A 15,296-nucleotide genomic window follows, 5' to 3' on the forward strand; every position below is an offset into this window, starting at 1 on the left:
TTGCCCTCATTATCATGACAGAGCCTTCATGAAAATGAAGGCCGAACCAGGGCCTAGTAAATTAGAGCGTGTATTGGACAGCAACTTAAATAGTATAATAAATACATTAATTTGGAGTGTCATGTACTGTTGAACTACATATATATTCTAATTTGTTTAATTTTATATATAACACCCACTAGCATGACTCTTTGTATACATGATCCACAAAGATTGCACAAAATAGGCAGTCTATAGGAGAGACTGGGGCTAGTTGTCATCTACTAAGTTTTGAGTCAAAAGCCCAATGATGAAAATGCATGTTTTCTCTAGCTGTGGTTTTGTGTTGGTTTCAGAACAATCTTAGAAATAATTTTAATTTTAATTTCTTCAAGAGAACATAAAATTACACTGGCATACTTTCAGGCAAGTGACAAATATATATTGAAGGCAAAATTTGACACATATTTTTACTTTAGGGATAAGTTACTAATACTGTATGTAGTTGATGAGAATATCAAAATGAATTTATAACACTAAATGACACAATAAAAGTTAACTGTGAATTGAATTACCGTAGCTTGCAGATCAGCATAAAGTTCTAAAACTTTAAATATTTGAAAATGAAACTATTTATACAATTAGTTTATCTCTAAAGAAACCCATGTGTATGCATTATATATGTGAATACCAATGAAGTCAATATTGTGCCAATGTGCCAGTAAAACATCCTCTTAATGACATTATAAAGTCAGTACTAAATTACTAACCTAATACAATACTGCCACCTAGAGGTGACTGCTTCCTCGCAACATCTCCATCTTCAAAATAGGCAACCCCAGAGGCAATGAAAGTGTCAAACATTTTTAGTCATAAAAAAAAAACATTCTTCAAAGGTATTTACATTTATTAAAGAAGGAACTGCAAGGAGGTAAATACAGTACAATATAGTGTCAACCTGGTGCATCACATTTTAGGCACTTAGCATAAAAAAATAAACTTGTCTCTCAGATCCTAATAAAAACCTGTGTGACATGGATATTACAACAAGAAGGAAGGACATTTTTGCCTCATGACAAACATTATTTGGTTGACAGATGTCTGAGTGAGGACTATATTTTTGCTCATTCATGGCGTGACATTACTTGTTTCAAGCTGGGCGATTTGAGCTGAATATTATGGTGACTGTTAGGGTTTGCATAAACAATTCCACTACTTCACATGTATAACAGTGATTGTCATGTCACAAAAGAGGGTGACATACATACTGAGTGAATATTGAAAATAAAACTTTATATGCCAACAACATAGTTCTCATGTGTTAGAAACAGTCAACGGACCAAACACGGGAAAGTAAAGCTTCAGAGAAATCACTGATTTATGACAACTATAATACACTGAACACTCGCTACTTAAATCATGGATGGATTATTACCTTTCTGCCATCAAAGCTTCATTCAAGCACAATGGACAAAGAATGATTAATGGACACAGACAAATTAAAACATCTGTCCTAACAATTACAGAGATCTCTCAGTGAGACTTCAGCGTGGCAGATCACAGCACTTGCGAGACGTTTATCTACATTTAAAGAGAAATTTTATGAGAGAAACTCAAAAATTAGCAGATTGACAGATCAATTCAAAAGCACCATTGAGTCCACTGGATCACATCTGGACAGTGTTAACTGGGTTGACATAAAACAACAGTTTCATCAAATGTCTAGTAAAGCATGCTTTAAATGTAAAGGATATACTGAATGTTATAACAAAACCAACTGTTCAAATGGGACAGAAACCCATATTTTAAAAAGGCTTGATATTGGAGCTATCAATGAGAAAATAGTGTCTCAAAAATAGTTTAAACTTCTGCTTTTAAAGTTAACAAATCAGTTGAAAGCAAAAAATCAATGTAGTCTAGCACAAATTAATGGTCAATCTTAATCTTTGAACTCTGCTAAGCACACACAAATCTTACAAAGGTGGACTTTACCATGAAATGAAACGGACCTTGTTAAAACTTTGAGGCAGAATGAGGCACTCAAGTATCACAGAAAATGAAAATACAGTTAGTGTTTAGTTGGCTTTTTGAGGTTTGTTGGCTTGCATCTCAATACGTCATGTTTTATATATTTTTTTTAGTAAAGCATAATAGTACATTTACAGGTGCATTTCTTCATTTCAAATAAGTGAAAGGACAACAAAAAGCACCAAAGCCATAACTAACAGATGTAGGTTCAGAATATATTTTCAGAAAAAACATTCAAACTATTATAAAGTCCATTATTGCTACTGAAGGGGACATCGGGTCTGATTTGATGTAATGAAGGTAGATACAAAACTGACCCTAAGAAACAACATGAGAACAAATACAGCGTATTAATGGCAAACCACCTCACAGGACACATAATTTCAAAAGGATGGCTTCCACAGGAACCAGTTGGGCTTGTTTTTAGGCAATATTCTAAAATAATACTTAATGGAAGAGTTCATCCCAAAATGAAAAATACCATTTACTCACCCTCATGTCATTTCAAAGCTGTACGACTTTTTCTTCTATGGAACACACACACAAAACTTTCTGAAGAATGTTGTTCTAGGTTTTGCCCGTGCAATGAAAACCAATAGGGTCCAAAACAACATTAAACTACACTGACTTCATTGTATGAACAAAAAAACAAAAAAACAACAACATATTTTGGGTTCCACAGAACAAAGTCATAAAGGTTTGGAAAGAAATGAGGGTGAACTAAATGACAAAATTTCTTTTTCTGGGGAACTATCACTTTAAAATTTGCAGATGCATTTTGAACTTGTCACAATATCTAAGCCCCAAAGGACATAAATGGGAAAACAATATGGTTCAATGACGTAGGAAGTAGGACATGTGTAGCCAACTTAAACTGTACTTAAAATGGTACATAATGTTTAAATCTACAATTGTACACAGCTTCAAAATGGAAGATAATTACTTCTTTATAAACTGGACCATTCACTTATTCAAAGACTATGGAATTACCTGAGAAATTGGTTCAATTGTCTGCATTAAAAAAGGTATATAAGAGACAGCACCATCTTATACCAGTGATCTTCCTGCTTGCACCATAAACATACAGTGTGTCCAGTTTTCACAGTAACATTCTATACATACTCAAGGGTTTCGCTTTAAATATACAAGGGTGAAAATTATTTACATACAAACTTGTTTCAGGTACCAAACGCTTCTCTATTACACTATACCCTTTAAAAGCTTCTGGAGAAAAATCTATGGAAAAATAATATAGACAGGATAACTGTATCTTACTGTACTATTAAAAAAAGAAGAGAAGATTACAAAAAAAAATCTGTTTTCTACAACGTAGGATGGCATTTGGCCCAATCCAGGGGCTCTGCAGGTGCATCAGAACAGCTTATTCCAGTCTCTTGTTGCCTCCATTAGATGCCGTTGACCATGGCCAATCCAGTCCTCTTGGTTGTTGAAAACTCGGCCACAAAACCAGCAACAAAATGTTGCCTGCTGCACTGAACCAGCAGATGAGGACCTCACCACCTCATACTTATTTCTGCTAGTCTTTTTTAACTTGAGTTTTAGTATGAATCTCTCTTGAACAGTGCCCCCTACTGGCCTTGATCTTTTGCTCCCATTGCCATTGGAAGCATTCTGCTTTGAAAGTGTATTTGGAGACTCAGAGAGGGCTTTAACTGTACTTTGGGACAGTGCCACCTTGAGAACTTCACCTTTGTATTTGTTTACTGACCTCATGATGCTAGAAACTTCAGGAATATCTGCATCTGGGTGGTTCAGAACAACCACGGGCTGATTTCGACGGGGACATTTGATTTCTTGAAGTGGACTAAAGGGACAGAGCCTTAGCATTCTCATGACATCTTTCGCAACAGGCTCCCAAATTGAGGTAGCATCTTTCTCAGACGACTTGCTTGAGATTCTCCTCATTTTGGAGGAGCCCTCCAGCATTTCCTCAAACAAAGCCCTTCGCCTCCGTTTCCTTTGGCTTCGTGGACGGATGGGACAGGTAACAAGTGGCAACTTCTGTAATGCTACATCATGTTCAGCCCTGCTTTTGTTTTGAACATTGGATTGGGGTAAAATATGTTTAAGCTGGGATGCTGGGATGAGTTTATGAGTGAGACCCTGGGAATTAGTAGAGGTTTTCAGACCTGCCGACACATTGGTTAAAGATTTATTTGAGGACATTAACAAGCAAGGGGACTGTAAAGAGCTTGTGGCAAGGTATACCGACTTTTTGGCTGTGGTGTATGGAGCAGTGGAGAGAAATCTGGTGCCGTTGGGACCTCTAACTATCTTAAGAAATACCCTGTTTTTGCCCACCTCATTTACTTGGTTCCCCTGGTTCAAAGCTTTCCCATCTGAATTGTTCAAAAGTATACCCGACTTAGCTGGAGAAATGTATCTAACTAAGTAAGCTTGCCTCCCAGACTGCAAGGGACTGGTTTTATCTGCTGAATTCACAGGCATGGCCAATACAGGACGAGTTGCAAGCACAGTCTTAGAACTTGGACCATTTGACTCACTACTAACTGGGGTAACAGGGAGTGATCTCTGAACTAAATAACAAGTCTGTGGCACATTGGTCGCCTGTTCTCCAGATGAGGACTTGACAGCACCTGAAAAAAGAAGAGATGCTTTAAGAGCTGCAGCATTGACGAAATAGCGGTTTCCACTGCCGCTCGGTGCCATTTGGATAGACGCTTGACCTTTAGTTTCCAGACTTGAACTTTGTGTAGACATGCCAATTCTGCCTCCATTTAAAGTCAGAGCTATTCCCTTAGTCTTGCTGGCTGTCTCAATCCCAGGTTTCACATAGGACACATTAATTTTGGGAGAACTGGACTTAGTAATCAGCTTGAACCCAGCTCCACTTTTCAGCTGAACTGGCACAGCATATGGAGTGTCAGTAGTTTGAAGGAACATCTGCTGTTTTCCTTCAGGTGTTTGCAAAATCCGAAGTGTGGTTTTGGTCGGCCTAACAGTTTCTTGTCCTGTACCTGAAGACATCATTCTTTCTTTCTCAAGCTGCTGGCTGATAATAGCGTCCGAGTGCTTTTCAAGTATCTTTCCCAAAACAGCTGCGCTAGTCAAGCTTGCTGCTGTGTTCTCACTTGCAAATGTGATGCCTTCCGGTTTCGTCTCTGATGAGGATGAACAAGCCGTTTCTACGTCTTTTTCTGGAAGCACAGGAATGAGTGAATCATCAACAGTTGCTATGCACTCATCAACCTCAATATCACTATCTGACACTCGCTCTAATGCTGGATCACTCTCATTAGCCACTCCCTTGCTATCTTCTTCCACTGGAGGAGGAGGCGATGCCGGCAGAGTTAAGCTCCAGTCACCAAAATCCTCCTCGCACTCTTCTTCCTCTAGCCCCAGCGGTGAGTCTTCCTCAGGCTGCAATGAATCGGGAGAGCTCCCAAAGGAATCTTTAGAATAATTGTGGAAACTAAAGACCTCTTGACTTGGGGAATTAAGAAAGTTATTTTCAACCTCTGTGTTACAATCTTTGGCATCAGGTGATGCACCTTTACTAGTTTCATTTTGTGAGATTGCCTCAGTGGTTTTGTTTTTAGTTACTTCAGAGAACTTTCCAACTACACTGTCTGAAGCTTTGGTCTCACTTGAGTCAGAAGGAGAATTTGGGTAAAACTGAGAGGTCTCTCCAACTTCTGTGTTAAAAGTCTTAATGTCAGACATCTCACAAAATGTGGTCACAACGTTGTGAGAATTAGAATCTTGCCCTTCTGCAGCCACTGAATCAAGGATGTTTTTTTCCACAGAACGTTTAATAGGGCAGCTCGGTTCATTGTTATTCTTACATGGTTTACCACCTTTTGAACTGAATTGAGGTTCCTGGATAAGAGATTCTTCCAAAAGCACAGCAAATGTTGCATCTGTTGTTTTTATATTAGGAAGTTTAGATTTCAGGATATCAACGTGTGCGAACTTGTCATCTACAGACATTTCAGGATCAGATTTTGAATTGGAAGAGTCACAGGAAGGATGTGTGGTTTCATCAGCAGGTGACTGTGAACCTGAGGGTTGATCCATAACTGAAGCGAAAGCTGTAGCCTCATATTCAGATGGGTTTACTTGAGCAATTTGCAAATCAGAAAGTGTAGTCTCAGAACCAGCAGAGGAAAAAACTGATTTTGAAACAGGAGGTGTGGCAGCTGGATTTGCTGTCTGGATATCATCAATGTAGCTTTTTTCACTTGAACAGAGGAAAGATACATCATGAAGATGCGGCGATGAACTCCCACTCGATTGACGGCATTGACACAGAGAAAGTGCAGCATCTTTTGACACTGTAGACAGTACACCATGTGAGACTTCAGTACCATGTGAGACTTCAGTATTCTCATTATTAACCTGCCATGCCTTACTTGCAATCTTAAAGCTAACTTTGTGCTCCTCTGTCAGGGGGAGATGGTTGCCAATGTGATTTTCAACTTCCGGTGACTCTTCTTTTATTGAAGATGGCTCATTTGATTCTCCAGACTCTAAACTGAGGAGAGATCCTATGCTTGGTGAGGATGAAGAGCAAGGGCTGCTGGTTGTTTTATCTTCATCATCTCCGATGTGTGAATCAGAAATCTCATTTTCAGTGGAGTCCTCTGGTTTTGTCGGTATGACTTTTAGAACTAAATGCTTTTTACCATCTACTATCTTAAAGCCCATTACTTTAGTGGTACAGTTTGGTGGAATAGATATTTTATTCTTCACCATAAGAACAGTCAGTCCATTGTTGTTGGTTGAATTCAGAAGTCCTGGACTAATCTCATGCTCTTGTAACTTTGGTTGTGGCATTGTTGATGGAATAAGGTGCAAAGTTTGTGGCTCACTTTGTACGGGAGACTTTGTCCATTTATTATTCTCTTTTTTAACCCCAACAGCTCTTTCAAGAAACTGCTGGGTTTCCTCCAAGGTTTTTTCAGGATTAAACAACCTGCCATTATGATCGAGCAAACCTACACCAGGAAGTGAGTTAAGTTTTGACATCCACTGCGATTCTCTGGATCCTCCACCTGGAGGAGACTTCTTAAGCAACAGTTTTAGTCCAGAAGAATTAACACCAGAATTGTCCTCATTTGCTCTCCTCTTGTTCATCTCCTCACCGTGTGCCACTGTAAGATGCTTGTTCAGGTACTCTCTGCGAGCTGCACTATAGCCACACATCTGACAAGAGAAAGGAAAAGTCCCTGAATACACCAAGTTATGCTTCTGAAGCTCTCCTTGTGTGGGGCTACCATGCGGACATTTCACACATTTGTGATTGCGCTCGTTGTGACGATGGATGTGCTGAACAAAGGTTCCTGCATCTCTGGTGGAGAACTCACACTTTTTACAGCGAAACTGTCCATTACGGCTGTGGCAGTTGGTAAAGTGCCTGGTGAGCAAAAGAAGTGAATACTGCACCCCATCGTTGCAAATCTCGCACGTCACCAAAGTGTTTCGATGTCCAATGCGATGTCGCTGAAGAGATGAGAATTCATTGGTGACAAACGAGCACAGATCACAAGGATAAGTTGGAAGGGTTCCTTTGTGTGATCCTTGAAAATGCTTCAGCAAGTCATTAGGGCTGTAAGTTGTGTCGTCTTTGCATTCAGAGCAACAAAAACTCAGTATTTTTCCAGAGAAGATTGCGCCCTGCTGCATCTTACATGGAGTCTTTCCAGAAGCTTTGCCATCTATGTGAAGATTATCAGTGGCTGACTCCTCAGGGTGCGTTTCATCTTGGTCACACTGCTCGTTACAAGAGGCTGTCTCTGGAAGCTGATGTGCCAACTCGAGTGGCAAAGTGTGGTTCAGTAAGGTGTCATCATCCTGGCTCTGGTCATGGCTTTCAGGGGGATCATCTGATGCGGTCAGGTCAACCTCCATGCTTTATAATATAGGCTCCTGCAATATTTGGAAAACAAAAACATTATTATATTGTAAGTGAATAATACTACTGTACAGTTCATGTTTTACAGCATTTAAGAAACATTACCTCTATTAAATACATCTTGTAAGAGCTACTATGCTTTAATTTACACTTTAATCAAACATATATGCAATATGTTGAGTATAAAAGTATTACAGAAACACAGTAGTCAACATTTAAAGTGGATCAAAAAAGTTAATCAAAGTTGTCCTAAGACAAGAACAGGTATTGTTTAAAATTGATGTATAACTTTGATGAAAGGTTTTGATCCACTTTAAATGTTGACTACTGTAATTTAACTTCCACTAAAGGTAATTTTTTTTTCCCACAAAATGACTTACTATAGACTACATATTCTCTCTAGTGCAGTATTTGTTTAAAAATGACAGACAACATCTTCTTGCCTTTCATGCGTGTCTTAGTTTGTGTCAAGAAAGCAGAACAAAAAAACATTTCAATGCCATTCACCGCGATTCCTTGCATCTGGAAAAACTGGTTGTCACATTTTATAGCCTTCCATTTTATAGCCATGCATAAAATACATGGATGATCCACTACATTTTCCAAAATGAGCAGTACTCCATTTACTGTGCAGAATATAGCACTTCCCATTAATTTGTGGTTCATTGGATGAAGAACGAACTGACATAAGTAATTCAAACTGCAGAATTTAAACATCTGTCTTGACTCATGATTGAGCTGCCAAATGTTATATTGATTATTATAAATGTTATAAAGATATTTGACACAAAATTACATTATATTTTCTAAATATTCATTTTTATTTCCAAGATAATAAATGGATACCACTTGCTAAATGAAATGTGCAATGACGTCATGTGATGCAGTGTAGGTCACGTAACAACAACTGCTGTAATACTGTTTAATAATATTATTTGAAATGTTTACTGTGGAGAATACCTAGAGTCTAACCCTGAGAAATGCTAACTCTGTCTGTATGGTAACCTGTTGAAATGTAATATTTTAGAAATACGTCAATATCTATCAAATCAAATCTGTAATATTTTTTAAGATTAAATGTTGTGATTCAACAATTATACAGCAATCAAACTTTGCCATTAACCAATTTAATCCCACTGGTAACATCTTGTCAAAATTTACTTTTGAGTCAATTGTCTAAAGAGAGTTGTTGATGTATTTTACACATAGTTGTCAAATATTAAAATGCATGTCTTGATTTCACGTGATTATTTTTTACATGGCTGGTGTTAATTGTTTTATGACAACAGTTTAATTCTAGTTTGCACCTCTGAAAAATGAGTCCGTGTCAGTAAAAGCAAGCATGTAAAACACGTCATGATACATGTGAGACACATATATTTAAACAATCTATTATTAAATTAATTTTTAAGCTTGTTCTGGCACATATAAAAAAGGATCACAATACATGTAAACATGCCAGTGGTCACATTTGTGAACAGTAGGAAAACCCTCAGACTAATTTTTAAAACAATTCAATAACATTAAATATTTAAAAACAACTGATTGATATACACGTTATATAATTTTAAGTTTCAAAATTGTTACATCAAATGAAAAGTAAAAATGTATTTATTCTTTGATAATTTTTCCACTTTTCCAAAAAACCAAACAACTGTCATCTATTGGGTCATTAACCAACTGAGCAATCAGACTCCCAATGGCTATAATTGTGACCAGCATTACTAACTTGTACATAACTTTAGAAAATGCAAGAAATGCAGGAAAATTTTCATTTCACTGGGCTATCTAACGAGCTGGGAGAACGCTGGAATTAAATGGATTAATGTTTGTATGATAACCTCCAAACTAATTTACAACCAAGATGTGAAGTGATGCATGGAACATAATTTATGTAAACTCTCTTGTTAAGTGTAAACTTCATCAGCATGATCGTATCTCATACCCATATCCGTGCACATCTTTGTAACAGACAGCGTTGATTTATCTTTTCTCATTTTCCACAATTGCTATTAGCCAAACTTTTCATCAGAATTTCATTACTTCACAATCTTTCTACAGATGCGCAAACAAACTTTTTAAAACCATGATACAAAACCAGCAACACCTAACAACAAAGCCCTGCATCTGCGAAGAAATAAAGTTATTTAAATTAAGTTGACATTCACCAACTTTGTGCAACGCGGACACGCACAATGCACAGCCAACTAAAGGAAGTGCCATGTCAATCGACTCAACACGACAATTATGGCTGTGCATTTCTGGATGCACACCGATTATCCCGCTACTCTCTTAGCGAACAAACCTACAAATGTCAAAGTCATTCACTCATAAGCCATGTTATTTATCCACATCAACAAAAATAAAGCAACTCGCCCCCACCCACGCTGGATGTAATCATACGATTAAAAACACAAAGAAGTCAACGTAAGAGCGCACTACTCAAAAAAAAGTCACAGTTGTATTGGAGTTGAATGCCATTGTGTCTTAATTAAAACCGCTGTTTCAAATAAGCGCAGTTTAGAGAAATTTACCTCTCTTTTCTCTTTAGACTGGCAGGTCGGTGACGGCAGCCATGACAGTTCCATCCGGGTTCCGCTGCCTTCAATGCGCGTGAGGCAGGAACTCAGAGCGGATGAATATGGATTACCTGAAACACTCATTAGGTCGTCTTTACAAACATATATTTCTTTTTAAACCTCAAAGCAAATTCTCTAAATGGAATACAAATTTCCTTTGGTTAATTGATGAATAAAACGTGTTGTTTTAATTAAAATCCACGTAGTTTTCGGTCTGTTTCAGTCGCAGTTTTGTCCATCTATAAAAGTGGCCGTGCATACTGCTGTTTTGTAAACTCAAGGGACGCCATGACTCACTCTAAATCATGGAGCGCCATCTTGACCTACAATATCATTACTCTGATAGATAGTTAAATAGTGTTTACTAGGTTACAAATACCGGCGCACTGAAATGCGCAAATAGATGTAAGAATCATATTGTGCTTCTGCGATGATAATAATGATGATGATGATGCTTTTCCTTGGTGGTTATCTAACATTTATGTAACAAGTGATCCTAGGCTATAGCCTATCAGGGTAACCATAATTTCAAATATAAATAAAATAATATAGACATATTAATGTTAATTAAATTAAATTGATAAGGCTTTTACACATAATGTTTGCACTAAACATTAATTTCAAGCTTTTTTTATTGCAAGTTGTTTCTGGCAAACATTGTTCTCATATTGAAACTTCAGGCTTTACACTTGACTTCACATTTGAGGAATTAGATACATTTACATTTATTTACTAAATAAATGACATATTATGATTGTTAATGCAGTTTTATTTAGAAGGCTTTTACATTTTGTTCTACAATATGACTACCACTATGATGTGAAATTACAAATCAGACATGGTCCTTTTCAGAAAAATATTGCAAATTGAGTCTCCAGAAAGAAGAAGAACTGTAGGTCCAAGTAATTTATGCTTTTTGTCATAAGAAGCCATGTAGGTAGGATACGATTTAGAGTAAATGATGGGTCAGAAATTCATTGGGCTGAAAGGCCAAAAATGACCTAAATATTTGAAATGTTAGTCTGACATATTTCATATTTGATAATATTCTGCTAGTCATTAGAAATGCATTAAATTAAATGTCTACTTATAATATTTTAAATTCAATAAAGGGATCATAAACTATTTGAAAGCTGTATGTATAATAACAGTGTTTCATTTACTAAAAGAGAACATTAACATGTATGTAATACTGAAATAATATGGTAATGTACCTGCAAATATTGTCATTTTAAAGTAGTAGCTTAAGTAGTAATAGCCTACATGTAGTAATATTTCTATAAACAGCCTTACAAATTGTCTTGACATGTTTGCAAATTGATCAAGTGTAAAACAAAAGATGATGGATGAATGAAGTGTAAATTAAGGTGTGGCATATGAAGGTGTGACTTGCCCATTAGAGATCATAGAGCCCACTTCAAAATTCAGATTTGTGGAATTACTTTATGTAATTGTTTGTCATTGTGGGCCATATAAGATCCAGAATGAGAAATGATGATGACCAGGTCAGAAACTTACCAGGCCTTGGTACAATATTTAATAGCGCTTCGATGGAAATAGAAGAAGAATAAGAGCTTTGTCCTGAAATCAAGGTTTTGAAACACTTTGAAATGAACACTATAGGAGCTATAAGTTTTGTTATTGTATTCATTTTTCAGTAAGAACATCTCAGTGCTTTTTAAAGTGATTTCTATAGCCCAAGTAGCTTGGGATATATAGTGTAATTAATTATTCACTTTTATTATTGTCAGAAAAAAAATCATATAGACCTATAGGCATCTATGACTGGGGTCTTTTCATATCAATAAAGGCATATTCACAGCTGTTAAAGGGTATGAATTAGCTCTATAGGAGCCATTGTATAGATTGATTGGGACATATCAATCAAAGAGGCGTAAACTCATTCATCAAACCTATTCACACCTATGGTCATAATCTTTTCAGATCTGATTATCACAAAATGTTGAAATTTGAGAGCAGATTAAAATCTATTTCTTGTATGATACAAAAATCCACTATTTATGTTTATTTGTTAATCGAAAATAAATACAGTATATATCTAACTTCTTTATGATTGAGAGAATGTTTCAACACAGAACAATACTTTTTCAATACTCTACTATACTTTTTTTAGACAAGATTTACACATTTCAATTAAGAGTAAAATACCATCAAATTGAAATAAATAATCCTTACATTTTATTATTTAAGAATTTTAAATAAGTGAAAAAACTATTGCTTAATAAAACATTTTGTATAAATCATAAACTTAAATTTAAACATTAATTTTTAAAATAAAATGTATGAATAAGAATCTAATATAATAAATGGTCATAATATTTAATTTATAAATTAATGTAACAATTCCTTAAGCATAGCTCTTTTAGAATATTACATTTTCAAAATGTTTTAGTAAAAACATCACTGTGTTTATACATTAAACTTCAAGAGTACTTACAAACAGTTAATAATCATATACTGCATTTTGAATGTAAAATATTATACTTATAAATCTTATCTAAAATATAATCGTATATGCTAATGCTTATAAAAAAATAAGAAACACATAGGAGCATTTACTTGTATATTATTTTAATAATAGTTATACAAATAATAAAATGGATACATAAAGTAAAATGTCTGCTATTTCAAAAATCTTAATACATTTTAATGGAACAAGGGAATGGACCATTTAGTTTATGTGATTCGTATTCATAAACTTAAACATATTTTCATTTTTATTTATGAATACAACTCTCAGAAACTGAAACGGTCCATTCCCTTGTTCCATTAAAATTTATAAAAAAAAAATGTTTTATTAAACTCTAGTTTTTGTTTTTTTTGTTTTTTTCATCATTTACAATTCTTAATCCATAAAGCGAATAATCAAAAGATTATTTAATTCAATTTGAGGGAATTTTACTATACAACTGATATTCGTAAATCTTAAAAAGAAGGCTCAACATTTTTTTAGTGTACTTACATGTTTTTTTGTAGTTTAAATGTAAATTTGCATATACATATTTTTAACATTTTAAAGTAAAATGTAAATGCAAGCTGGATGTTACATTATTTATTTACAAAAAAGAAAATTTAAATGTATGTAAACTCATAATAAAATATGGTAATGTGGCTGCATATATAATTATCTTTAAGTAGTGAAAAAATAGGTAGTAAGCAGTAATATTTCAATACTTCAACAGTCTTACAAAATATCTTGAGATACTTGCAAATTCATTGAGTATTTGTGATGAACAACAAAAGATGATGGATGAATGAAGTGTAAATTAAGGTGTGGCATTAATGAAGGTGTGACTTGCCCATTAGGGATCATAGAGCCCACTTAACCTTTTAAGTGTACAGGTGTTAGGACGGCCCCCTCTGGACCAAGGTGGGCAGGTATAAGTATTGGTTACTCTCAGTTCTTGGTCAGTAGCAGTAGGAGCAGTAAAACAACATCCAGCTTGACCTTCTCAGTCCTAACAGAATTACATTCTACAAGTGATAATCAGAAGATCCTTGAAAGACATGTGGATGGACTGCATTGGTATGTATTAATGTTTTTATTAATTTATTTTTTAGATTTTAATTTCCTAGAATAATTATTTATATTGCACCTTAATAAAAACATATATTTCTTCTCTTACAGCTCAAGATGGAAACTCACAGGCCAGTAAGATTGCAGGCCGCAGGAAGAGAACAAGTTTCTCCAAAGAGCACTTGGAACTACTTAAAATGGCTTTCAGAGTGGACCCCTACCCCGGTATTAGTGTCAGGGAAAGTCTATCTCAAGCCACTGGCCTACCCGAGTCACGGATTCAGGTATGTAAAGAACAATACAGATAACGAACAGTTTTTTTTTTTTAAAGTATACAAATGTTTGTATCATATATCAACATTCTAACATAATTGTTTTGTTTTTTTTCCAGGTGTGGTTTCAGAACAAGAGAGCCAGAACCCAAAAGAACAGAGCCAATTGGACCTCACCACAGCTAGACAGTACCTCTCCTCTGCCCAGCCCTTTCCTACCCCCTCACATGGCTAGTGTTGGGGTCAGTGGCCAACAGAGAGGCAATCAAGAGTCGTCCTTCAACATTCAGATGTCTCAAACGTCTCCTCAGCACTTTACTTTTCCTCCAAGTGACTACAGCACACCTGCCATTAAGCCTCGACAAAACAGGTTGATGGGAACCAGCTCTTGTTCTCCCTCTGATCTGCAAGCTATTGCAGACAGCTGGAGCTCTGGAGGAAGCACACAGAGCTCTCCTGAGTCTACATGGAGTCTCCCAGTACAAAGTTTTGGGAATTCCTACGAGGACGAGAGTAATTTCTTCCTCTACCCACCTCCTCCTTATCCTCATGGAAGTACCAGAGTTGGGTGTGTAAGTGGCCTGGAGTCACTTCCAACTTCTCCTGCCTCTACTGATTCTGCATTTTGGGACATGGGATCTGTGCCAGACACCGACTGTGGAAGCCCATGGAACTGCGTCGCTGAGGAGCAGCCTGTGGCCCCACTTCCAGATCTGTCCTCTCAGAATCTGGAGGATGTCCTTGGGGAAATGGAGCCAGCCTGGTGGAACTTCAATGGCCAGATGGATCTAAAGTAATCTAGCAAACAGCCATAACCTAAAGGAGACAAACACTGTTTTAACATGGGGTTTAACTTGAGGGATAGGATTCTTTCTTTTTGAACTGTATTATATGGAAAGCATGGTATTGTGCAAGTGCCGGTTACAGAGCAATATCAGATATCCACATTGGACATTTAATTACATTGGTTATTTAATGGACTTTATTTATTAAATTTTTCTACC

The 15,296-nt window shown here is 36.2% G+C and overlaps 2 protein-coding genes across 2 annotated transcripts; one reads left to right on the forward strand and one right to left on the reverse strand.

The window, feature by feature from the left end:
* Window positions 1–876: 876 nt before the first annotated feature.
* LOC311306161 (zinc finger protein 518A) lies at window positions 877–10,560 on the reverse strand. The gene is made up of 2 exons (XM_084434410.1): window positions 10,438–10,560; window positions 877–7,917 (listed from the first exon to the last, which is right to left on the reverse strand). Exon 2 carries the CDS (start codon window positions 7,897–7,899, stop codon window positions 3,379–3,381), a length of 4,521 nt encoding a protein of 1,506 aa, XP_084290536.1. The 5' UTR covers window positions 7,900–7,917; window positions 10,438–10,560; the 3' UTR covers window positions 877–3,378.
* A 3,225-nt stretch (window positions 10,561–13,785) lies between these two features.
* Window positions 13,786–15,089, forward strand: mxtx2 (mix-type homeobox gene 2; the record flags this gene model as incomplete). Its single annotated transcript, XM_084434595.1, has 4 exons — window positions 13,786–13,791; window positions 13,969–14,029; window positions 14,132–14,304; window positions 14,412–15,089. The coding sequence occupies 4 exons, from the start codon at window positions 13,786–13,788 to the stop codon at window positions 15,087–15,089; spliced, it is 918 nt and encodes a 305-aa protein (XP_084290721.1).
* Between the last annotated feature and the right edge of the window lie 207 nt (window positions 15,090–15,296).

This window comes from Rutilus rutilus (assembly GCF_951802725.1).
Source record: "Rutilus rutilus genome assembly, chromosome: 16".
Taxonomy (NCBI): Eukaryota; Metazoa; Chordata; class Actinopteri; order Cypriniformes; family Leuciscidae; genus Rutilus; species Rutilus rutilus.